At 37.9% G+C, this 25,380-nt stretch overlaps 2 protein-coding genes across 4 annotated transcripts in view; both read right to left on the bottom strand.

The window, feature by feature from the left end:
• Positions 1–218: 218 nt before the first annotated feature.
• Positions 219–22,590, bottom strand: LOC129751147 (methionine-R-sulfoxide reductase B1). 3 transcript variants are annotated; one of them, XM_055746471.1, is made up of 4 exons: positions 22,257–22,590; positions 7,284–7,604; positions 1,036–1,200; positions 219–962 (listed from the first exon to the last, which is right to left on the bottom strand). In XM_055746471.1, the coding sequence occupies exons 2-3, from the start codon at positions 7,540–7,542 to the stop codon at positions 1,046–1,048; spliced, it is 414 nt and encodes a 137-aa protein (XP_055602446.1). In that variant the 5' UTR covers positions 7,543–7,604; positions 22,257–22,590; the 3' UTR covers positions 219–962; positions 1,036–1,045. The 3 variants fall into 3 exon arrangements, with proteins under 3 accessions (XP_055602446.1, XP_055602444.1, XP_055602445.1); XM_055746469.1 differs by having other exon boundaries at positions 1,036–1,233; positions 22,257–22,589; XM_055746470.1 differs by lacking the exon at positions 22,257–22,590 and adding an exon at positions 10,492–10,657 and having other exon boundaries at positions 1,036–1,233.
• Positions 22,591–24,250: 1,660 nt separating this feature from the next.
• The window catches only part of LOC129753627 (uncharacterized), a 7,985-nt gene continuing 6,855 nt past the window's right edge, over positions 24,251–25,380 (bottom strand). Inside the window, exon 3 of the mRNA XM_055749460.1 lies at positions 24,251–24,261. Coding sequence (XP_055605435.1) covers positions 24,251–24,261 — 11 coding nt within the window. The remainder of the gene's footprint in view (positions 24,262–25,380) is intronic.

Below are 25,380 nucleotides of genomic sequence, written 5' to 3'. Positions count from 1 at the left end.
GTTTGGATTTGTTATGCCTAACGTCGTTCCGTTGATGATAATTCACTTGAATAGGTTAGAGTAATATTTTCAGCTGTTGGATTGCTGGATCAATTTTTGGGCTGTGGGATGTTATTGATCTTCTCTGAAGCTACGAAGTGGAAAAAGTTTTACAAAAAAATGTGCAATCAACTAAAAGGGTTTTCTCTATATTTCCACGGATTTAAAAACAACGACAGTAAAACTTTTTAAATTTGACTTTTATATTCGCCACTGATTGAAGAATATCGTAAAAAGGAGAATAACGCGATTAGGAATGCCAGACTATTTTGATGTTCATTTGTTTTTTTCTTTGCTTTTCATAAGTTCCTGTTTTTGGGGGAAGGGACAAATGTCTCTTTTCTGGAAGGACCATTCAAAAGATGGGGATATCAAAATTCTACTCATACCTTTGTTTCATAAATATCTTCTCGGTTAAACAATTAAATCAATCTCGACGAAAAAAAAAACAAAAAAATAAATAAATAAAGGGACAAACTTAACTTTGAAAAACAGAAGTTGGATTTGGAGATGTTGCGACTTCTGTCGTAAATGTAATAGGAGAAAGCAAGAAGTAACTGTAGTGATGAGATGAAGAATGAAATATCTCGTCACTACAGTGACAGTATCATAAAACAACAAAAAATAAATATGAGGTCTGAGAGTTACCAGACGTCGCTGTACTTATCTGCACTTATCAGTTCTGTTCGGCTAGGTCGGACAACCTACAGACAAACACACCCCATTCATGGATGAAGACATTCTACTGAAGGCTGCCTGCACCTGCATAGATTTACGGTTAGTGGGTGCTTATTTGTATGTACTTGTGCTGGTATTTGCTGTTGTTCAAATGATGTTCTAGTTAAAGTTATCCATATTTATTTGTACTCCAACATCCTCTCGCGTCCGCGTTTCACATCAAGATAAAATATATACAATGAGTTCTGTAAATAAAAAAACAAATATTGTCATAAACCTCATATATCGGAAGTTCTAACTGGTTCAGCAGGAGCATACCACTAAAAATCTACGCGCCATCCTTCCGCTCGCTGCCCGCCGCCATGAACTCGATCGAGGCCGAGTTGATGCAGTAGCGCTTCCGGGTCGGCGCCGGGCCATCCTCGAACACGTGGCCCATGTGGGCGCCACACTTGGAGCACCGGACCTCCGTCCGCATTCGGCCTGGTTGTGTGATTAACAATAGGAGATTGCCGCCTTAGTGTCAGTGTGTTATAAAGCATGTGTTTGCAGATTGGAGGATTTTCGTTTGTTTTTTTTTTTTTTGGAAAGGGAGATGTGGAGGTCCGTTTGTTTCGAGTTTTAATTTTGACAACGGGGGTTTTTAGGTTTGTTTCAATCGTGTAAAAGAGATTGGGAGACATCCGAATTCAGTTGTAACGTAAAATTGCGATGGGCAATGATAATTATTGCAAGCAATTAGTTGTGAACCGTCATGAAAGATGAAAAAATGAAAAATAAGATGAATAATATTGTCATATTTATATACGAAGAATCAACGCCATCAGGAACGTCGTCACAATTTGTTAGCGAGAGCAACATGGCCAACCAATTGTTTCGTTCAACAATTGCAAGGGGAGAAAGAAAAAGAGAAAAAAAGAGAGAGAAAGAAACAACATTTTTATTAGAATACCGACACCTCAGCTAACACGGGTCTATCGTTGTTTGATAAACAAAAAAGGCACAACAGAAGCCGAATTTTACAATTTGCAGGAAAAACAAACTGCAAGAATACAAAAAAAAATATAACTCTACAAGCTTACTACTCATATGAAAAAAAAGCTGATCGAAAGAAGGAACTTTATCATTGCGTTGCGGTAACATTTCGTAGAAAATAAGAAAAGCGTGCGAAGACCATGGAACAGCCACGAAATTCAGATGATAGGTGGTACATATGGTGACGGATGGTGCTTTTCAATGATGGTAATAAGCTAGATGGACTAATACAAACATATAAAGGTATAAAACGAGACGCGTTCAAATCACAATCTATGAAAAGCCGATGATAATACCCAAGAACCTGTGAAATAATAATCAGAAAAATGTAAGTTATAAGATAGGCGCGTGATACGATACAATGCAATGGTAACATAAACAAAAATAATCTTTTAGAGACAATGCGTACGATGTTTGAAGGTTTGATGATAAGTGATAAGTGAAATCTTTTGAACAGCGACAATGAATAAAGTGTGATACACGAACAGACGGATGCAACGTTATAGAAGCTGTGCGAAGAACATCTCTCAGATTTAAGCTTTTTTCTCAGATTTAAGCTTTTTTCCTCAGATTTGAGCTTTTATCTCCAATTCTCTTGAGGCAAAAAAGCTTAAACCTAAAAAAAAAGCTTAAAAACGAGATTCACTAACACTTAGCAAAAAGATTTTGGTCACACGCTACATAGAGAAATCGTGTAACGTTTCATCCTCCTGTACACGAACGAGTTGAATAAATTTGACGCCCAGCTTTTATGAATATAATTGTAGGTACTCGTAATACCCTGTTCACATTTCCCTCCATTATTGGAATAGATCGACTGAACAATTTCGACAACAGCTAAAATGATTTTATTTTCTTATGTTTTCAAAGCCAGCACATTTTGAGTTGCCACTTTTGGTATACAATTAGACACTTTTGTACACCCAAAACTAAATCTTTATGCCAATTATGAGTTTGGTTACTCATATCATACCGTAATTGGCATAAGAAAAGAACGCGAATGAGGATGATTCGATTTGCGACCATCGGCATTAACCTTCCAGTGCAACCGCATTGCGTATGACTGAAAGAAACAAAAAAAAAAACACGTTTTCACGTTCTCCCTATCCCACCACAAGACGAAGGAGGATAGAAGTAAATGCCGGCCACATTAGGCAGCTAGCCTGTGTAGGTAGCAAAGACAAAAGGATTATTTCAATCCACCCACACAGCAGATGTGCGTGTGTATGTAAGACATACAGTAAGCAAAACACAATTCCCATTTAATAGGAACCCGTTTCCATCACAAGCCAAAGGACTACCATGAAAGGAGGCCAAACACCAGGAAGCCACCGTTGTGCGTTTTTTTTTTGTTTTTGATCGGTGGCAGAAAGCCTATGACAAATATCCCTCGTCCTCCATCCGGCTCAGGTAGTACACTGGTTAAGATGTCGGATAGGCAAGACGATATAAACGGAGTTGTGAGTTCGATTCTCACTTCCATACGGCAGTTAGTTTTTTTTCTTGAATCTGGGACAAATTATCCAATAGGATGAAGATCTCATAATATGTTTTTGTTGTTTCGCTTAAATGTAGTGGTAATGCATCATTTTGCTGGGAAACTGAAATCTTTATGTCAGTAGTGCTTTTTCAATCATATCATCTTTGGCACAGTACACTATTCAGAGCATTTTCGGCACAGCGATTTGCTAAATGGGCATAGGATTTTTGCAACCTGATATTTATTTACTGATTTGTCTTTGGTTGAAAATAACCGTGCAGACTAATATTTTTAAAACTAAAGGAATCTGCTTAAAACTAATTTGAAACTAGTTTTTTTCTGTTAATTTATGAAACTTTACAACCTTGTGGCATTCGTGTCTAGAATTTGAAACTACGCTTACTCGTGTTAAAATGGAACAGATGGTAAACTAAATTGGAACGATCCCAACATTTATCTATCGGATGATTTCTTCAATAAGTAGTACGGTGGTAAGGTATCCAGAGAAATTTACGTTGCCGAAGTGTCCTAGTGGATGTATCAATGTTGACCCGTTAGAGGATGTACGATGAATCAACGTGGTAGGTCAATACATCGCCGATGAAGGTTTGCTGCAGTTCGGTGTGACGTTTTCAGGTGTGGTTAAGTTTATCAAGGCACATCTTTGCTCATACGGAGGAAGCTGAAGCGGTTCATTCCAAGAGAAGCGTCGTAAAGCGCTCCTTACGGGCGCTGAAAACTTTCGAGGCGGTAGCGTTGTGTGCTCTGTGAAGGAACTCACACCTGTGCAGCATACTCCAAGATTCTGCGTACCGAAGAGCAATAAACAGCTTTCAGAGCGTAAACATCATCGAATTCGTATGTGTTTCGGCGCAGAAATCTGAGAGTTGCGAATCCTTTAGCTGCAGTAAGTGCAATGTGCTCGGCAAATGTAAGCATCTTAGGCGTAGTACACAAATTACGTAACGCAAAAAATCTAGAATTTAGACCACCCCCCCCCCTATGTAACAATTAGTAACGTTTGATAGGACCCCCTTCTATAGTTACGTTACGCTAAATACCCCCCCCCCCCCCCCCATATTCAATTTTGAAATTAAAAGTAAAAGTACACAAGTAACGGGGGTTCTCATCTGGGCCCCTGTCAACGGTAATAATAACAATACTATTGTTACAATAGGCTTGATCTCTCCTTGATAACGCATGATCTCATCGAACTCTAGTAGTTCACACATCCTGTTGAAATCCAGTCCATGGGAAAAAGCTGTTGATGAACAGTGTTTCCCTGAACGTACCTACTTAACCACCATTGACGCTCTCCAGAAAGTTGGTATTCAAAATTGATAACACGACGAGCACGGTAAAAATTAACGATCTTACATTTTTAGGCATTAGCCAGCAATCCGTTAAAGTGACACCATTTATCATGTCTTTCGATATCAGCTTGCAAAGCGAGGCAATCGGTTTCGTTGACGACCTTTCTGAAAAGCTTCAGATCGTCGGCGTACAGGAGCGTATCAGATTGCAGCGTGGCACACAAGTCGTTCACGAAAATGATGAACAGCAACGGCCCCAGGTGACTACCTTGAGGTGGAGTGGAAACTATCTTCGAGCATGTATTTTTTATTTTCGTGTAAGCGTGGCGGTGCGATAGATACGAGGACCCACTCGAGCAACCAGGTTGGAAAGAATCAACTTGACAACATTTCTCCAGACTATTAGTTAACGAGCTTACATAACACATTAGGTTGGTGACCGTTGACCTTTTTTTCACGAAACCATGTTGAGAATCGGGAATCAAAGGTCTGGCTTCAAAGATCGAACTCAAAATCGAAATTAATCGGTAGTTTTCGACGCAGTGTTCATTTCTTCCAAATTTGTGTTCCGAAACGAAGCGTAGCTTCCAATCCACGAGCTCCCTGGGTCACCAAGCAACTGCGACAAAAAATGTGCATTTCGGATCTGAAGGTCCGTGTTGAAACAAGTAAAATTCACTCTACCTACACCAAAGACGAATACTTCGAGCTTAACTCGGCGTACAAAAAAGCAGTAGGCGTAGTTATTAGAAATATCTACACTATAGCTACAGCGCATTTTAAAGTATACAATCCGAGATCTTTTTGGAAGTACATAGGTACGTAGAAAGTCGGTGTAAAGAATCTGGGCTTTCGTCTCATATGTTCTTGGACGGCTACATTGCGAGAACTGATCTCGAAATCTGCAATCTTAATCCCGTCGAGCGTTAATTACCACATAAATTTAAAGTAAAAATTTAATATTTAATGTTAATTTGAATATATCACTTTTTAAAAGTATATTTTTCTTATCTATTTCTTGTACCTGAATGCGAGAAATTTCTGGATTTTCTCCTCTCCGTGGACAAGCGTGGACATTTCAATCTTCTTAAAACGTTTCATGGCGACTCATAGGAATATTTTTCGAGCTTCGTTAGAGGTCGCGATCTTTCCCTCGCTATCGAAAGGAGCATAGGGAAGAAGTGGCGCTCCTGGTGTACGGATTTTAAAGTTCTTTGGCACCCACGTGCCGGAAATTTTGTCAGCTTAGCGTTTGTATTTTTAACATTCCGCAAATTGACTGTACTTTGCAAACAATCAACATGGAGACCGAAAGAAGGGAAAATATTCTGCACAGTTTTTTGGAAAATTCATTGTGGTCTGCATCTAGGCTAGCTAAACAGCTGAAATTTCCCAGAAATACCGTATGGCGCGTTATCAAAATATATAAGGAAACATTGACGACGATTCGGAAGCCTTAAGCCAATTGTCGGAGTGGAACTAACGACCGGAAACTGCGTGTTAAGATTTTGAAGAGAATTAAAAGGAATTGCAATTTGTCGGACCGTGATTTGGTCAGAAAATCCGGTGCTGCCCATAGAGAATTCGACTCCTGGAAGGAATCAAGTCGTATCGAGCAAACAAACAGTCAAATCGGACCAGAAAACAGAATAGTGTGGCCAAAATCCGTGCTCGGAAGGTATACGACCAGGTGCTGACCAAGTTCTACGGGTGTATTCTAATGGGCAATGAAACCTATGTCAAGGCTGACTTCGGGCAAATCCCAGGTCAAAAATTTTACTTGGCAACGGCTCGAGGGAATGTTCCAGCCAAATTGAAATTTGTTTTTGCCGATAAATTTGCACGAAAATTTATGATTTGGCAGGGCATTTAGAGCTAAGGCAAAAAAACGAATGTTTTCGTTACAAATAAGACAATGGCGTCGAAACTAAATTTGCTTAAAATCGGCTTTTATATACGTTTCGTCGTCCATCACACAGCAGCCATATTTTATCAGCATCTTCTCGTAGGGCTTCCGAGCCCGAGTTTTAGCCGTTGATTGTTGCCGCTCATCGCGGTTTGGGAAATCGTTGGAGTTTTCTCGAGCAAATGATGAATTCTTTGATAAAAAAAAAAGGTTAGACACAATTCTCCCGTATGTTTGGTTAACGTGCCACTATCAAGCCTACCCCTTTTCTGATACCTGATACAATTCATCTACAGAACTAAAGAAAAGATGGTGCGATGGAAGAAGAATTTGCAATCAAAGCTGCGCCTCTTTGGTATCCAAGCTCGTCTTATTTTTTTATTTTTTTTTTTTGAGAAGTTATGCATAAGTGAGTCTAAAGGATTTAAGGGGATTTGATTGTCTTGAATTATTGTTCAATTTTCAAGGAATAAACTACTGTTGAGATATCATGAGCGTGATGTGTTACCGTTGCGAATCGCTAAAATTTATCTTAAAATTATAAACTCATTGATAGTTTTTAATCTGAAACTGAATTCGGTTAGTCACAATATTGGAAGAAGAAGGTGGGAAATAGCCTGTCAAAGTGAAAATCGAAGTTCAATTCATGCCTTCGGTCAATTTATGCATTATTAAATAAATCAAAAGGGCAATAATAATCACTCACATCACTATCACGCGTAAAACTCAAACCAAATCATATCATTCATAAACAAAAACAATCTAGCAGCATCAAACCCTTCAGGGGAAGCTCAATAAGCCAAACTGAGTGTACGGAACAGGGCTTTCTTACCGGCCAAGCTGGCGTCGGCATGCAGTGTTACACGGCCCTTCTCGACCACATCGTTGAACGCCGGCCAACCGCAACCGGAGTCGTATTTCGTTTCGGAACTGAACAGCTCCTGGCTGCACACCACACACACGTAGGTACCTTTCTCGTAGAATTTGTTGTACTTTCCGGTGAAGGGTCGCTCCGTGCCGGCTTCCTGGGTGATGTGGTACTGCAGCGGCGTCAGTTTGGCCACCAGTTCGGCCTTGTTTTCCACGCTCATCTTCGCTGCAGCTGAGTTTTCGGTGCCCGAAGGCCGATCCGGGTTGGAGGTGGATTTATCGTCTGAAATAGAGGTAAATACTGTTAGTTAGTTGTCCAGTTTCAGTTAAAGAGGGGAGTTTTACAAAATAAATTTTTTTTTCGATTGCAAAATATTGACAATGCAACTAAATTCCAGAAGCACCACCACCAGGAAGTGTTATAATAAATGCCGTGAATCTAAAAAGTGCGAAACATTATGCTTTCTAATAACTGTTCCCAAAGCTAATTGGTCGAATCCTTTTAAAAAAAATGAGGGTTTAATACAATGACTGTACCCAGATACGTAAAAAAACCATATTTTAATTTTATGATACAACTTAAATTCGCGCTAAATCTGAATACGAGTTTTAACATTTAATTCCGAGTCTGAATTTTGTATTTTGAGCCTAAATTCAAAATCGAAATCTAAATTCCAGATAAGAATTCATATGAATTTGAAACCAAAAAGTGATATTTTATCAGAACCCTTAACCAGAAATCTCTCACTTGATTCTGAATTTATGGGTTTTATTATCATTTTTTTTTCAATTATGTATTTACTCGTAATTGAACTTGTAAATTTGAACAAAAATTTCGAATGATGAAATTGTTTCAGATTTTTCAATTTTGGACTGATTAAACTTTCTTATGTTTCAATTCTGCATGTGAATTGAGGATAACAATTTCAAGTTCAAATCCTTAAAATGGTTTGAATTTTCTTTTTTTTCTTTTTATGTTCCGAAATGATGAGTTTTGAATAGGAAACATCAATCTTATTTTAGTTTGAAATGCAAAACTAAGATTCGAATATGGATACTATCCCAATGATGATCCAAACTGAAAATCAAGAACAATAAACTGGATACTTCCTTTAAAGTTTTCCGCAAGTATCCGGGTCGGGCAAAACCGGGCTATTTTATGTTATAACTTTGCATAAACCAAGCATGTTGTTTCAAAATTTTCTTCAGAATCCTGCCAATATTCAGGAAAATTTCGGAATAATTCCATTAAAATCAAGAAGAAAAACATTTGAAAAATTGATTTTTATTTTATCGATACAAATCAGACGATTTAGAATCATATTTGAGGCTTCCGAAAATTCGCTCTTTTGACAAAATTTGTTAAAATATTTTTTTGAACGCAAGATACATGAATTAAAGGACTCAATTTAAATTTTTGTTTAATTTAGAAAATGAAGTGAATATTTTCCCGAAAAAATTGACTGACAAACTGACATGCTTAGTCTACACAAAAAAAAAATTTGAATCCTTAACGACACTGAAATTGAAAACCTTTATTATTACATGACATGGAACGCGATTTATTGATGTAAATTTACAAAATAAAAACTGTTGAATCCTTAACAGCACTGAATTCTAATGACACAAATATTACTTGACACGGAACGCGATTATTTGATGTAAATTTACATCACATATGATGTAAATAAAAAGAAGCATCACATACGACGGAATGTTTAGTGCGAATTAAATATTACACGTCTTAATATTTTACATGTCTTTCAAATTTTACACATCTGTTGAAGATTGCAGACGTGTAATATTCAACTCGCACTGAAAATTCCATCATATGTGAAGCATCTTTTTCGTTACATCATATGTGATGTAATTTTACAATTTTTTTTTTATCACACGAAATTCTCAACAACACTGAATTGGAAATTTCTCAAAATTACACGACATGAAATATTACAATACACTGAACGTGATAATGTAATGTAAAATTATAAACTGTGAAGAACAAGACCAGACAAATGTGACAAAAACTGTTAAGTCCAGTCGTGCGCCAAAATATTTTCCCCGTGCGCGAGTAAGTTAATCGGTGTTGATGGTTCCCGGAGATATCCGAAAAGCAGGGATGCGGTTCTGGAAGCGGATCCACGGTGTTCAACATTGGATCCGGTACTTCGCGGAAAAAATAAAATAAATAAAATATAATGTGTGTTAAAAAAATTTTGCCGCTTAATAAAATGAATCATATTAATTATAGATGAGTTTTATTTTTATTAAGAGACGTGAAAATTCCAGTATTGAATCATATTAACAATAAATAAAACAAAACAAATTCCAATTGGAAAGTTTTTCTTCCAACATTCAGTGATTTTATAATTTACATCATTTTTATTTTACACGTTGCTAAATTTTACATCATTTTTTAATTTACACGTTGCAAAATTTTACTGGCGTGTAATTTCCAACTAGCACTGAATATTCCGTCATATATGATGCTTCTTTTTATTTACATTATATGTGATGTAATTTTACAGATTTTTTTGGTAGTGTGTAAGATTTCGGAGTCTGTTAGACTTTTTGGAGTCTAACTTTCAATATTCGGGACCTGTGATGAGATTTCGAGATTGGGGCATTTTTGGATCCAGGGTCGACACTCATGCCCCCCAAAACACCCCCGCTTACGGCCATGACTGTACCTTTCAACGTATTCGTAGAGCTTAAAAACATCAATAATAACTGAAATTTTCAGCTGATAAAAATATAAGCACTTCAAGTAGAGAACATTTGGATTTTGTGTGTCGTTACACAGTTATAAAATGCCTAGCTGTTTTTTCTCATATTATACATTTTTTTAATCAGCTTCGAAATTTAAGATGAATCAGTCATGGTATAAGATAGATGCAGGATTTTTCAGCTGTTAATTTCTGTTAAAACATACCGCCTGGTGTCTGGTTGATTTTGGTATACACTGTTCCAGAAATGTTAAGAACACTTTCAAAATAATAAAAAAAATATTGTTTTATTAAATTTTATTTATTTTATTCGGCCCACTGTATCATTATTTGTGTCCTACCCAACATTGTACTCTTATTTGATGAAAATCTTTAATCATAAGCCAGACTTTGCAATTTTTCTCGAACATGACTCATAAGCTTCTGCACAGTTGCATTACTCACCATTTTCACCACTTTTCTCCAATCCTTTTTCAATTTTCCGATGTTATTAGCTGGTTTTATGTTTTTTCGTAACTTTGCTTTGGTCAAAGCCCAAAAGGTCTTGATTGGCCGTGCCTCGGGGCAATTTGGCGGGTTCATGATTTCTGGCCCAAAACAGACATTATGGCTTTTGTACCACTCTAGTGTGTCTTTGTCTAAATGACATGATGCCAAGTCGGGCATTATTTTTCTGGTTATAATTAAACACATCAAACACATCTTAATCATTTAAAAAAATATATTAATTATGTTCTTTTCAAGTTTTGTTAATGTTGCACTGGTTGAAGAGAAATTTTTTTCTGATAGAAAAAAAAGTTAATATTCCAAAAAAACAAGGGCAAAATAAAGTGTACAGATCAGTACAGCTTCAAATAAATCAAACTGAAGGCAAACAAAAACGATTAAATAACGGGCCTCCTTTGGCCTTCAACACCTCCTGCAAGCGCTTCGGTATACTTTCAACAAGGTTGTGCAAGTGTTGTGGGTCGAGTCTTACCACGCACGCTCCAGGGCATCAAACAAAGTATTTTTATTTGTCACACCAGTCTTATCTATCCGAGCATCGAGAATGTCTCACAGATTTTCGATGGAGTTCAGATCAGGACTTTGTGGGGGCCATTCAAGGAATTTGAGGCGGCAGGAATGGAAAAATAACTACGTCAGATTGGCCGTATGCTTCGGATCGTTATCCTGCTGGAAAACGAGACGCCTTTCGAGGCCCGTTTTGATGATGGGATTTCAGAGGTTTTTCCGCAGGATATTGCAATATGACTCAGCTGTCATGATTCCGTCAATTTTTACCAAACTGCCCACTCCACCTCAAGAAAAGCACCCCACACCATCACGTTACCTCCTCCGTGCTTGACTGTTCCTTGGATATGGCGGTCTTGGAATTTGCGATTTGTGCCACACACGATCCCGCTTCTTACGGTTGAATAGCTCAAATTTGGATACGTCGGTCTACAACACTGTTTTCCAGTACTCGAGCTGTTTATCGGCGTTTTCCTTGACAAACTTGAGCAACTTAGCCTTGTTCACCTGGCCGATAAAAGGCTTCCTCACTGCGATCCTGCGATGGTACTCCTCCGCTTGGATGCGGCGACCGACAGTACGACGCGATACCGAAAGTTGGAGCTCTTTCTGTCTCTGCCGGATCGTAATTTTTGGGTTTTTCTTCACCTCAAGAATTGTTTCCGTCCTCTTCCCGGGCGATCCACCACCAATCCGAACGTTTTCATCTTCTTCATGATTTTTGATACCGCTGTCTTGCTGATTTCATAGTGCTTGACCACTTCCCGGTGCGTTTGACCATTATTGACATCACGAACAAACAGTTTCCGGATGGACAACGGAATGGAACCAGAAATCTTTGCGTAGTCCATATTTTACAACTTATTTGAATGTAGACACCTGTTTGAATACTCCAGAGCCAAGCCAGTTGTTTATGAAACGTCAAAATACACAAAACAAACAAATTCGAGGGCCCTCGCGATGGAAACTTATCGAAATTTTATTGATTTTTGAGTTGGACACTTTATTTTGCCCATAATTTTTTTTGGAATATTAACTGTTTTTATTTCTATCAGAAAACTTTCTTTTTTACCAGTGCAACATTAAAAAAATTTAAAAGAACATAATAAACAATATTTTTAAAATGACTATGATTTGTTTTCGTTGAATTTTAAACAGAAAAAGAAAATAAATGATAAAAACATAATTTGGATACTTTATTTTGCCCCTCACTGTAGTTTTGAGAGTTCATTGTTTCCGAAGTGACGTACGTATTTTGCCGCACTCGCAAATTGTTCGCCACATCATCACCTTCTTGCCAAATTTTTCAGTGGAAATGGCCTTTTCCGTTTCAGGGATATCTTTGTCCTTGCGTACAGTGAAGTATTGTGGCCCAGGAAGGGTTTTATAGTTCGTTTCCACATACATTTCATGTTCCATGATAATGCACCAAGAACTTTTGCAAAATATTGAATCATACAGTTTCCGGGCTCTTGGTTTGACAGCAGCGGCTTGATTTTTGTTCCTTTTAGGTTTTTCCTGCTTCCGGTACGTTATGAGTCCAAGTCGCTTTTTAGCACGCATCACGTTAGACGTCGAGGTCCCGACTTCTTAGCCACATCCAGATCGGAAGCCAATGGTTTCTGTTTCACAAACTAAATGTTTTTTTTATGTTATCACGTACAGAAATGGAAAAAGGACGCAGTAAGTAGAATTCGAAAAAAAAAAATTAATAATTTTACCTAAAATTTTACCATCCGGGCACTTCATTTCGGTGATAGCTACTTTACTGGAGCTCGGATGTGTAAAAATTAAGCAGCGTTGGGTTGGTTATGAAAAGGACTATTAAGTCTATTTTTTCAGATTTTTCAAATCCACGTGTTTCGAGATATTCACGATGCAAAAAGACGTATTGAAAATAATTTTGCACAATCGCCTTTGAAATTCTTCATTGTCGACTTGAAAACTCATGAACTGTTGATTTTTCTGATTTTTTTTTAATTAAATGGTTAAGAAGTATAAAAAGCCACTCTAAGATGCTTACGAAATTCAAACAAAACATCATAGTGAAACCCTTGATCTCAACTATGATAATAAGTCTATGGTTATTGGGATAATTTAATGCAGACCCCTCAACTATGCAGTAAATCTTTTTCCGGCAGGCTAAAAGTATTGCCTGTCTAGGTAGACACCCAGCAAATTACTAAAAATTATCAGTTCCAAGGATCACAATCTGCGGAACCGGTTTTAAACCAATGTGACTATGTGTTCTGATGGACAAAGTAATTAATGTTAAAACCGAATTTAAAAGGTCGAATTCTTCGAGATGCCTACTCATGAAAAGGTTCTAACCAGATTCGAATTGGTTTTTCCAGGTGAATTTGTGTAAAATATCATGATTTTGCAAAGGTTTTGCTTCTGTGTTCAAAATAATAGATCAATACATGACTGAAAAAAGTGTGCAAAGATTAAAAAAAAGCGATTTTATGATAAAGTTGGAGAATTTCAAGAAATCAACGGTAAATTTTTGTCATATATATATTTATATTTAACATCATATTAACACTTACATTTCCTCCATAGAAAGTTTTTCGATCAAATGAATAGTTTTTAAAATACACAAGTTTGCAACTGCCCGGATTCTAAATGATCATAGCCTTACAAATAATTGTTTCTCTCATTCTTTTGACCAAAGTCTTTTGACCAAAAGTTTTTCAGCCTGCATCAGTACTATCTACTTTTAAGATAAATCAGCAATCCAGTGAGATTGATTCAACAAAGTAGGATGTTAAACTGCTATATTATTAAAACAGACAGATACTAGGCTGATTTAAAAGGTGTAGCAATCAGCAACTTGCAGATGTGTTTGGTTAAAACTTCTAGTTATTGAGATACTTAATCTGTTGTTTCTTTAAGGGGGGGGGGGGGGGGGGGGGGGGGGGGGTAGGGTCTAACACTTTCAAAAAATCGATTTTTTTATTTTTTTATTTTCTTATTGTAAAACATTTCAAGAATGTTGTGTCAAATTTTCAAGTCAATTGAAGCAAAACTGTAGAAATTATAGGCCTTTATCTCCTCCTATCTAATACTGCAAGAAAGCAAGAGCAGAAACTTCAAATGCGTTTTTCTCGATAGCACATTTTTAAAGTCCGTGGACATCGTCATTTGAAAACTACTCATCCGATTCTTTTCAAATTTGGAACATATTTTCTACATATAAAATACCAGACCCCAACGTTTTTCTTTTTTGTTTTTTTTACTTTGGGGAGATTTTACAGGTGAAAAATGGCGGATTTTTTCGTGAAAAATCGTAGTTTTTACTTCAAACAGCCACAAAAATTTCATAAAAAAATTTTAAGTTAAATAAAAACGTTGGGGTCCAGAAAAACATCTATTAAAAATATTTTGCTCTGATTTTTTGACTTCAGATGATTCTGTGCTGAGATACAGTGTCCACCGCAAATCCTGTTTTCTAAAAGGCATCCTCGAAAGTGCTCCGTCACCGGCTCATTTTTCAATATTTTTCTACGAAAAAATGACTAAATGTTCTTTTAACAATGCTTTGTATAATGCAAAAAATTTGAATACATTTGTTTGAACGATATCTTTAGAAAAAAATCGTGAAAATGGTCACTAATAATCAAAGGTTTGAAGAACCTCTTAGGTGAAAATGGTGTTTTTTTATACCCGTTAGAGCCTACCCCAACCCCCCCCCCCCCCCCCCCCCCCCCCCCATTTTACCATCCGGGCACTTCATTTCGGTGATAGCTACTTTACTGGAGCTCGGATGTGTAAAAATTAAGCAGCGTTGGGTTGGTTATGAAAAGGACTATTAAGTCTATTTTTTCAGATTTTTCAAATCCACGTGTTTCGAGATATTCACGATGCAAAAAGACGTATTGAAAATAATTTTGCACAATCGCCTTTGAAATTCTTCATTGTCGACTTGAAAACTCATGAACTGTTGATTTTTCTGATTTTTTTTTTAATTAAATGGTTAAGAAGTATAAAAAGCCACTCTAAGATGCTTACGCTTACGCTTGCATGCTTATACCCGTTAGAGCCTACCCCCCCCCCCCCCCCCCCCCCCCCCCCCCTTAAGAGTAATGTAACCTCAGCAAAACAATCGGCACGCTCGTATCATCAGAACACCCTAAAAAGACCGCGAGCTTGTCTCGGTGCTCAAACGTTTGGAATACGTCCAATAAAATGACATTTGTACACACACAGTAGTGTCGAATGAAAAACTCTCCAAGATTGTCGCTATTGAAAAATCGATTGACCGATTGTGTATTGGTCATCGTGGGCGTAGGTGCATTTGAGGAGGGCCCGAATTCGAACAATTGAGCACCCATTTCACGGTCAACTGCACACTCGAAGAAAAATGACCCGATCCACCTGTGTATCTGGCCAGCTTAGTTAGCTAGCAGATGGGTAAGGTTGAACCGAACTAAACCATCCGAATCGAGCCCTGTCGGTCTTGATGGCAGAAGCATCGGTGGTAATTAACGTTCGATCGGACCACATGTTTTTTTTTCTAGGTCTAGGATGCACCTTAATGAACACACCTCTGCGATTGTATTTATCAATGGTCGTTTTGTTAGATTGAAGGCACATCAACCATGGGTGCACGACCAATCCCGGTTGAGTTTTCAACTTGAAATATGTATGTGTCGAACTAAAGTTGAAGAGTTGAAGCCCTTTTAACTGCTTACAATTACAAATTTCTTTTTAGATTACACTGATATTAGCAGGGGGCAGATTAAAATTTTAAATGTAGTGTGGCGAATCAAAAAAAAATCCGTTTCTATCATGTTTTATGAAGCATCACACTACCTAGGATACCGTGTTCAAAGGTAATGTTTTCCCACATGACTCTCATCAGTAGATGGACGGAAGATTTTGATTCGGATCGGCAACCAAACTGTCATAAACGAAAGTGTACGGTTTTATGACAACTTACTTTAACTCCGAAGCGAAAGATAACAACAACACCGGGTTATCAAAATAATAGCTCGGCCACGGTTGGTTTCTTCGGTGTACGGGAACATACGATTTTTTTTCCTCGGGGTGTTATTAATAATTCGGATACAACCGATATTTTTCATAATGGTCCGTTGGACTCACCGTCAATCGAGAAAAATTTCACTTGACTCCGCGGAGAGATGTCCAGACGTCTATTGTAGCATGAATGTATTGAGTTTGGGTCTCTTACCAGAAAATTGTCAATAAGACATCGTTTGACCAACGAGAGCTTAAAGAAATGAAAAAAAAAATCTTCGTCGGAACAAGAAGATACACAATTGCAGGGCTTCACGCTTGTAGAAGTTGAACATTTTATTGAGTGTGATTGTAATGACTTAAAAAAGATGCAAATATGAGAAGATTTCGATTGTTTTTTTTTACATCAACACTTTCGGCATTAATCACAGCATGGCTACATTTAACTGGTTCCATACTCACGCCTTTATTGATTGAGCTGGTCAAGTAAAAGTTACATACTCGAAACTCATTGGCACTTCATACTCGAAAGTACTTCAAATAACAATCAACGTCAAGTAATAGGAAATTGCCAAGACAACTTTTTTAGTTCATCGACAGATCGTTAAACTGGCAATATGCGTCTCACAATTAAATATTCCAGCGAGCTTATTTTTATACGTTCAAGAATTCACGGCTTTAATTATACACCCAAAAAAATTTAGAAACTATTTTTATGGGATTTTTCACGTAACCAGAAATTTTTTTTGCATCATATCGATTCTAAATGAATCTTGTAGTAACCAGAGTTTTTCAAGTGCGCCCTGGTAGTAGGTAACTACTTTACTTCCACATAATTGCTTCTTTAATTTCACGTAAAATCTAAGCGGATGCTTTAAATCGGTTTCGAGTATTTTTTTTCTCAAGTTCTTATAAGAAAAGGCCATTCCGCTGACTTTGTTCGTTCTAGGGAAAAAGGTTTGAGAAAGTTAGTTTTTTTCTCGCTAGGACCATTCCGAAAACCGGGAAATCTGTCAATTGCCTTAGGATTATTTGGAAGGTGAGTTATCACATTTATTCGGGATTCGTAGCCGAATAGATTTACTGTTGATTCGGACAGAGAAATTGAAATTCCTTACCAAATAAGGTTTTTTAGGCCACGGAACATCCTTTTGAGGAAGGTTGATGTTAGGTTTCCGGACATCCTGAGGCTGATGTCATGCTGAAGCAACTAGCAACGCGACCTACAACGCAACGTTCACACGACTAACCAGCTCTCATTTGATCTCCATGGAAATCGGGCAGACCTGTCATACTGGTCGCTTTGTATAGCGCGACCAATCTGATGCCAATGTGTTTTGTAGCGCGACTAGTAGGAAATCCAATAGGAATATTGTTTTTTCTCGATTTGAAGCAGTGATTCCGGGTTTTAAGCACAATAGTACGAAGATCTGTCCGAACTTGTGATAATAAACTAAAAAATATCTTAATCGGCGAGAAAATTTTCATGAATTCTTAGTTCCGGCAAAAAAAACAAGGAATTTTGTCGGTTCAAATTTCGGCATTCTTGCAATCCGGGTCGTGATTTGATGAGTTTTTGATGGCTCCCGAAAGAAAGGAGACGATTCAAAGCATTATTAGATGTAGAGAAGTGATGATTTGTAGGGAATTTCAAAGTGACAGGTCGCGCCAGCATGACATACCAATGCGTTGCAACGCAATCTTATTGGAACGTTGCGTTGTGTTGCGTTGCTAGTTGCTTCAGCATGACATCAGCCTGACGGAATCGAGTGTCTTCCAGGGATTATGAAACGACGAATTCTCGACTGATCCGAGTAAGGTAACGTACTTACTATTCATAAAATTCACTTTTATTTATTCCAATTTTTTGTTATTTCTACAGGGTTACACAATTGAACCAGGTCCGGAATGCGGATTGTAATAGATTTTTCGTGGTTAAGTGATGGTGTTCTGTTAGTGTTGGGCGAAAAAGTTTAGAATAAACTTTATTTGAAAAACTTTTTTTTTTTTCAAATCAAAATAAAAAGAGAAACAAAAGAAACGAGCGAATCGATCTAAATTACATTTCAATACTAAACAAATTTCACGAATCTTTTATTATCACATCATGTCATACTCACTAAAAAATCACGTAAATTTATGTTGATGTTCATTATGCATCGATTATTATAGGGGCGAGTTTACATATTTATTCCGTAGCATCTACGTGAAAATCAAGTGGATAAAAACTATGTAATTTTTCACTTAGCCGCTACGTGTAGATTCTTTAGCGTGTAAGAGTCCTCAAACCGGAGTTTCCGACAACATCAGCGACGGCGACATTCAATGACGACAGTTCATGTTGACCAGACATCCATCAAACATCTTCCAAGTGTCGGAACCAAACAAAAGAAAGGGTTGCCGAGGTGTTTGATGAATTGAAATGACATTTTTCATCGTCTTTGGTTGGCAAGGGTGCCAATCAACAGCGAGAAAACTTCGGATCTCAACAGCATTGACAATACCTATCACTGCTATCCGGCTTTTGTTATTTTATTGTGACTATAGTGAACCTGCATATAAGAGAAGCGACATCTGATCCCTCTTAAAATAAAATATCTGGCCACATCGTCGAAAGCTTGGACGAAAAAAATCATCAGCGCTGTTTTGTGTCTCAATGTTCAAGCTCTAAAGTGAACGCTCAGTAAATCCAACAAAACAATAAAGGGTGATACGGTCAAAATTTTGTCAATATCAACTTAATGTATTTCTTTCAATTTTGCATTTAAAAAAACAGAACACCCCTAATTTTGAAGGTGTATGTGTAGAATGTTGCTCCTATTTTGATTTTGGAATTCACTCTTCAGTTGTCAAAATGCCGTCCAAGGAAGAAGAGCAGCGTATCAAAATTTTGCTCGGGCATCGCGAAAATCCGAGCTCTTGCACGCAAAGCTGGCAAAATCGCTAAAAGTTGCCAAATCAACCGCTACAAATGTAATTAAAGTGTTTGGGGAACGTTTGTCGACAGTCAGGAAGTCTGGATCGGGGGGAAATCGAAAACCGGAAGCCGCTGAGACGACAAAGAGAGTTGCCGGTAGTTTCAAGCGAAACCCTAACCTCTCAAAAAACGAGCCGGACTATCGACTTACTAGAAGGTAGTGACTCCAAATCGCGATGATAAACAAAATACGACGGCCAAAGCACGATCCCGGAGGCTGTACACGACGATGCTGACGAAGTTTGACTGCGTGGTAATGGACGACGAAACCTACGTCAAAGCCGACTACAAGCAGCTTTCGGGACAGGAGTTTTATACGGCAAAAGGAAGGGGAATGGTAGCAGATATTTTCAAGCACATGAACCTGTCAAAGTTCGCGAAGAAATATCTGGTTTGGCAAGCCATCTGTACCTGTGGCTTGAAAAGCAGCATTTTCATAGCTTCCGGGACTGTCAACCAAGAAATTTACGTGAAAGAGTGTTTGAATAAACGTCTGCTGCCTTTCCTGAAGAAACACGGTTGTTCCGTACTGTTTTGGCCGGATTTGGCATCTTGCCATTACGGTAAAAAGGCCATGGAGTGGTACGCCGCCAACAACGTGCAGGTGGTTCCCAAGGACAAGAACCCTCCCAACACGCCAGAGCTCCGCCCAATTGAGAAATTCTGGGCTATTGTCAAGCGGAACCTAAAAAAGACCAAAAAAAACTGCTAAGGACGAGCAGGAGTTCAAGGCAAACTGGCTTTCTGCGGCGAAGAAGGTGGACAAGGTGGCTGTACAAAATCTGATGGCAGGGGTTAAGCGTAAGGCAATTCGGATTTGGAAAAGCGGAAGCCTAACTGAATATTATAATAATTAAACTTAAAAAAGAAATTTAATTTGAATTTTTTTAAATAAACGATTTCAGCGATTTACACGCGTTTTCCGTTGACCAAATTTTGGCCGTATCACCTTTTATTCAATTTGATTTCTATCAAGCTAAGCTAAGCTAAGCAAAACAATATTGAATTTGATTTCTGTCAAACTAGAATTTCTTTTTGTTTTTTAGAGCATGATGTCCAACACTTGGCGAAAAACGGCCAACCCTCTGGCAGATATTATGCAAATTTGATAAAAAAAAAAATTAATAAATATGACTACCAAATTTGTAGATCTAACTTAAGAATTCAAAAAATTCCGGTTGTTTTATGAAGAAAATTTCGATTGCTGGATTTTCAGTAATGAAGTTTGCTGGATTTTTCAGCAATCGAAATTGTTTGTTAATTTTGATGGAAAGCCAGCGATACAAAATTCAGCAATATTTTGTTGATTTTCAGCTAAATAAAATTTGCTGTGTTTGAATGACTTGAATTTTGTCAACAAACATAAAGTTTTCTAACGACGATCACGAACCGTCAGAGCAATGAAAAAAATTGTTACTAATCATAAATTCATATGACGAGCTTTAGAATTATTTGCTAGAACTACAACAGCAATCACTATACTCTTCTTGGTTGAGTTTTCAGTAAGAAAGCTAAAAACTCCACGACAAAAACTCGGATCGTTTGGAATCGATTTTGACAGTTAACTTTTGTATCGATTGGAATTTTATGTTTCAGACGTCGTCGCTTCACTAATTGTGACAACAAAAATGGCACCTACCAAAGATTATGATGTTTTTAAATATACCTATTGCTGAAATATTTGAAAACATAGAGTGTCCCATTATATATGAGCACGATTTTGATACAACCCTGCTAATTCCTGATAACGTTTAAATAGCTAATTTCTTCTGGATCGAAGCAATCGAGAGATTCTCTTTAATTCAACCACGGTATAAGGAAAGTACAAATACCGGTATTTCGATAGCAACTTACTTATCCGAGTTAGGTAAGCTACTAATAGGCAGCAAAAACCTCCGAATGCTCGACAGTTGTGTCGTTGTCTGTACACCTTATCACAGTCGAAACGATTGGACAAACCAAAAGGAAACTGATACATAGATTTGAGGAACACAAGGCAAAGTAGAAAATCCTATACTTAGTTAGAACTTTCCAAAAACTTCACACATGTTTTAGAAGTTTAATTTTTATTATTTTAAAAATAATCCTGCAAAATTTCGTTGCTATGCGTTGCGTTATTTCTGAGATGTTGTAGTTTGAATGGTAAAATTCTAAAAAGTTCTATTTTGTTAGTGTAATTCAGGTCAAAATTGTTTGGAAAAATATTTAAAATATTTAACTACAATAAGAGTTTAGAATCCAAAACCAAAAACTGCAACATTTCTGGTGTTCCGAGTGGAAACGTGATGTTTATTCCCCGTTTCACAATTCAATCCCTCCACTCCAGCAAACGTAAAATGTACCGAAAAGCGTCGTGGTTTCGAGACGCCAAAATCCTAAACCCAAACACTGCACAAAAATAATATTAATACAAAATTGTGATCCGCAGAATTCGGACGCAGTTTTAAATTTAGCATCACCTCCAACGCCGTGATCGGAGCATACATATCTACGTAGATATAGCACCGAAACACATATGATGCTGCCGATCGACCCACTTGCGGCCCATCATATTTATTCGCCTTCAGTATAGGTATGTACTTGGACTTGGGATACTGCATCGCATTCATTCCGACGCCACTTTTTAGCGTTGTCGACAACGACGACGATAAAGGCGCGACGTCGTGGTTAACCTTATCCACTTCTTGGTTTCCCCCCTTTTTTCACTTGATTTTTCGCGAGACCAACCGACGTATGTAATGGGCAGACTGTATGGCATGAGGATAGGTACACATATTTTGCTATCTTCTGATTTTGGCCATTCCAAGATTGCGTCGTCGTTACCTTTCGTTCCAACAACACTCACGCAGCACGCAGTCCCCAGCAGTTGGACATATGATGCCAGTTGACCAAAAACGAAAAAGAAATCCTATCAACGACGACGCACTATCGATCGTCCCAGACACCCTTAAAAGGAGCATTAAGCAACAGAACATTTTACCATGCGTGAGTATACTTATCGTAGCTTAACTAAGGAAAAAACACTATTTTTGAGACGACGACGACGACGTTGACGACTTGCTTAAGCAGATTAATCCCCTTCTAGAACCAACTGATAGCCGGAAGCAGCGTTTCCAAATATGGACACAGGAATGTGTCTTCCTGCGTTTTACATTAACACCTTTTCTTAATTTTGTTTTTCCTCTTCCAGACAACTCCCTGATAATTTGCCAAAGTTGCAACTTCTATCAATACACACCTATGGATTCACAATCTCGTGACTATTTTTAGCAGCTACCTATCTATGTATGCTCGAACCAAGCTGCCTCAACTCAACTCAAAAGGAAGTTCGACCGTCCTCAGGTCAGGTATGCGCCGTTTGATTATCCTCTTTGCTCTCTAGGTATTTTGGTTGCAAGTGTTTATTGGCAAATGCAACAACGTTGCTGTACACTTGATCGTGAAATTCACAGGCTGGCGCCACGGACGACGACGACGAACTTCAATCTTCGACCGATTTCAGGTTTGTCTCGCGCACCGCGTTTTTTGGTGACCGATTTCGATTCGCTACAAACTGACACTGACTAGCTTGTTCGCTGGCGGCTAGTTAGCTTACTGACCGACCGGCACCAAACCGTCATCATCATCATTGCATCGCATCGCTCTCCCCGGTTTCGATTTGGACGATTGGGTGGCGTTTTTTTTTTTCTCGCCGTTGTTGGTGCTTCATTCAGCATATACAGGGCCCGGCAATTGAATTGCTACATTACTTCAACAGTTATTTTTTCGTTGCACACGGAACAGTATTGAACGACCCCTCGTCGCTTTGTTTACATTAAGTCTTAGCTATCATTGGATGTAAGTGTTACTTTTGTAATCAGGTATTATCAGGAAAAATGGATCTCGAACAGAAACGTAGCGCATTGGTGTGCCTTGTTCCTAGCTGGCAAACGGCAGAAGGACATAGGCAGATATCTGGAGACCGGAAGTGCCAAAAAACGATATGGTGGGGGATGCCGACCTACTGTGGTGACACCTGCCATGGCGAAGATCGTCAAGAAGCGCCTTAAGAGAAATCCTCGTCGTAGTGCCACTATATTGGCAGAAGATCTCAACATATCGGATCGAAGTCTCCGTCAGATCCTGGAAGATAAACTTCAGACCAAGCCCTACAAGATCCAGAAGGTTCAAGACCTTACGGTGAAGCAGAAACAAGAACGGGTAAAAAGAGCGAAGGCGCTGCTGAAGAGGCCCGCGGAAAGAAGGTTGAAGAATATCGTGTTTACCGACGAGATACTCTTCACCGTACAGCAGTTCGTGAATAAGCAGAACGACAGAGTTTGGTTGCCAGACAGACCACGAAGCCATGCCGACTTGCTGACGGCCACCCGGTGACAGAAACCAGCATCGGTGATGGTTTGGGCCGGAACTACCCGTGATGGCCGGACTCCGCTGGTTTTTGTCCCTGAAGGAGTAAAGATCAACCAAAATACATATCGAGAACTAGTTCTACAGAATGTCGACGAACGTCGACATTTTCGTTCCAGGGATTGGGTTTTATACAGGACTCGGCGCCGGCTCACAAAGCGAAGAAAACCCAACCCAATCGTTGAATCAACGCGACTAAGCCATATCTGTGAATAAAACTTTCTTAAGCGACTAACAATGAGAATTCGAAATGGAAAACTTCAATGGAGGGATGCTAAATAATTTAAAATATAATAGATAAAAAATCGATGATTATTGAGACAGTATACAGTGTAGAGATGTACCGAATATTCGGTCGGCCGAATATTCGGCGCCGAATACCGCCGAAAAACCGTTAGGCCGAATATTCGGCTCACCGAATAGTTGAGCTAAGTATTCGGCCGAATAGGCCAAATATCTACTACAGACTTGTAAATTTTTCAAATAATTTTGGATAATTTATCAAATATAGAAAAGTAATTATGTAAAAGCTACACAATCATTAAAAACTTATGGTTTCAGCGAAACATCTATGATGTATCCGCGTATCTTTCACTGTAGATCGTTCAGGAGAAGGCTGACAAGTATCGCTTCATACTTTGATTATAGTTTATTCCAGATTTTCTGGATATATTCAGGTTTTCCCATAAATCCAGTGAAGAATCTAGATAAGTCAAATCTGGCCGAGATGTCCAGATATTGTTTACAACTTCCCGAGTTTTGCTCGGGTTTATTCAGATTATTTGCTAAATCAAATCAAAAACTCAAATTGCTCTTTAATATTATTTAGATCTTGTCTGCAATAACGATTTTTCATAAATTTAAAAACATGCATAAATTTTGAACTTTTTAATTTTTTTTTCAACAATCGTCCTGAATGCCTGATTGATTGGATACGTGTGGTTGAAAGTATGATATGCTTTTGAAAATACCTTGCTAAAATTCGACCTTCATCAAATTCAATATCAGAGAAGCAATTTCAAATAGCTTGGCACCTGTTTCGACATGTTTTGCACCAGATTTCATAGGAACGCAATCTCTTTGGAGATTAACGCTCTAGAAGCGACTAGTCATCTGATGTTTTTTCAGTTATTAATAACATTTTAAAAATCAGAAAGACACCTGCTGAGGGTAAAAGTTTAAGGCTTAAAACCCTCTTTAAATAAACGTACGACAACAAAAAAGACCCCTTCTTGAAAAATATCTTGTAATACATCATCCGATAACATCATCTGGTTGAGAATAATCGACTTGAAACATGAGGGGCATTGATATGGAAGAAATGGAAACCATTGAAATAATCGTTTAAGATTTTTTCATTGAAAACTCAATAGAATATTCGACCGAATATTCGGCCGAATATTCGTTTGGCCGAATAGTTGAAAAGGTCAATATTCGGTATTCGGCCGTTCGCCGAATACCACTATTCGGTACATCTCTAATACAGTGCTTTGAAAATTATTTTATTTATTTTTTGTTTCTACCGTTGATTTTTTTTACAGATTAGTGTTTTTGTTTATGTTCCCAGCAAGTCCCGGCAAAATGTTTGATATCATTTGAAAATTGATAACTTCAAAATCATGTGCAAAAGAAAAAAATCGCGCAAATTGGATATTTTTGAGTTTGAAGTTTAAAAATATTGATAGTTTTTTTTCCACAAAAGTCACCTAGGGCTTCGTTTATTTTAATTTAAAGCTCAGTGAAATTTATGTTCTGTTTCGAATATTTTCAATTAATATTTCACTTTTAAAAACAAATTAAAAATATCTAGGTTTTGTTAATTTTATAACTTTTTCAACCTGGATTATCTTTCATGAAATATAAATGTTAAAAAACTTCTAGAAGAAGATTATCAAAAATTACGAAAAAGCTAATAAATATACTAAATGATATGAAACACGTCTGATGAGTGAAAA

Source organism: Uranotaenia lowii, chromosome 3, assembly GCF_029784155.1.
Source record: "Uranotaenia lowii strain MFRU-FL chromosome 3, ASM2978415v1, whole genome shotgun sequence".
Taxonomy (NCBI): Eukaryota; Metazoa; Arthropoda; class Insecta; order Diptera; family Culicidae; genus Uranotaenia; species Uranotaenia lowii.
The sequence above is the reverse complement of the archived record's forward strand: the minus strand, read 5'-3'. Positions and strand labels throughout refer to the sequence as shown.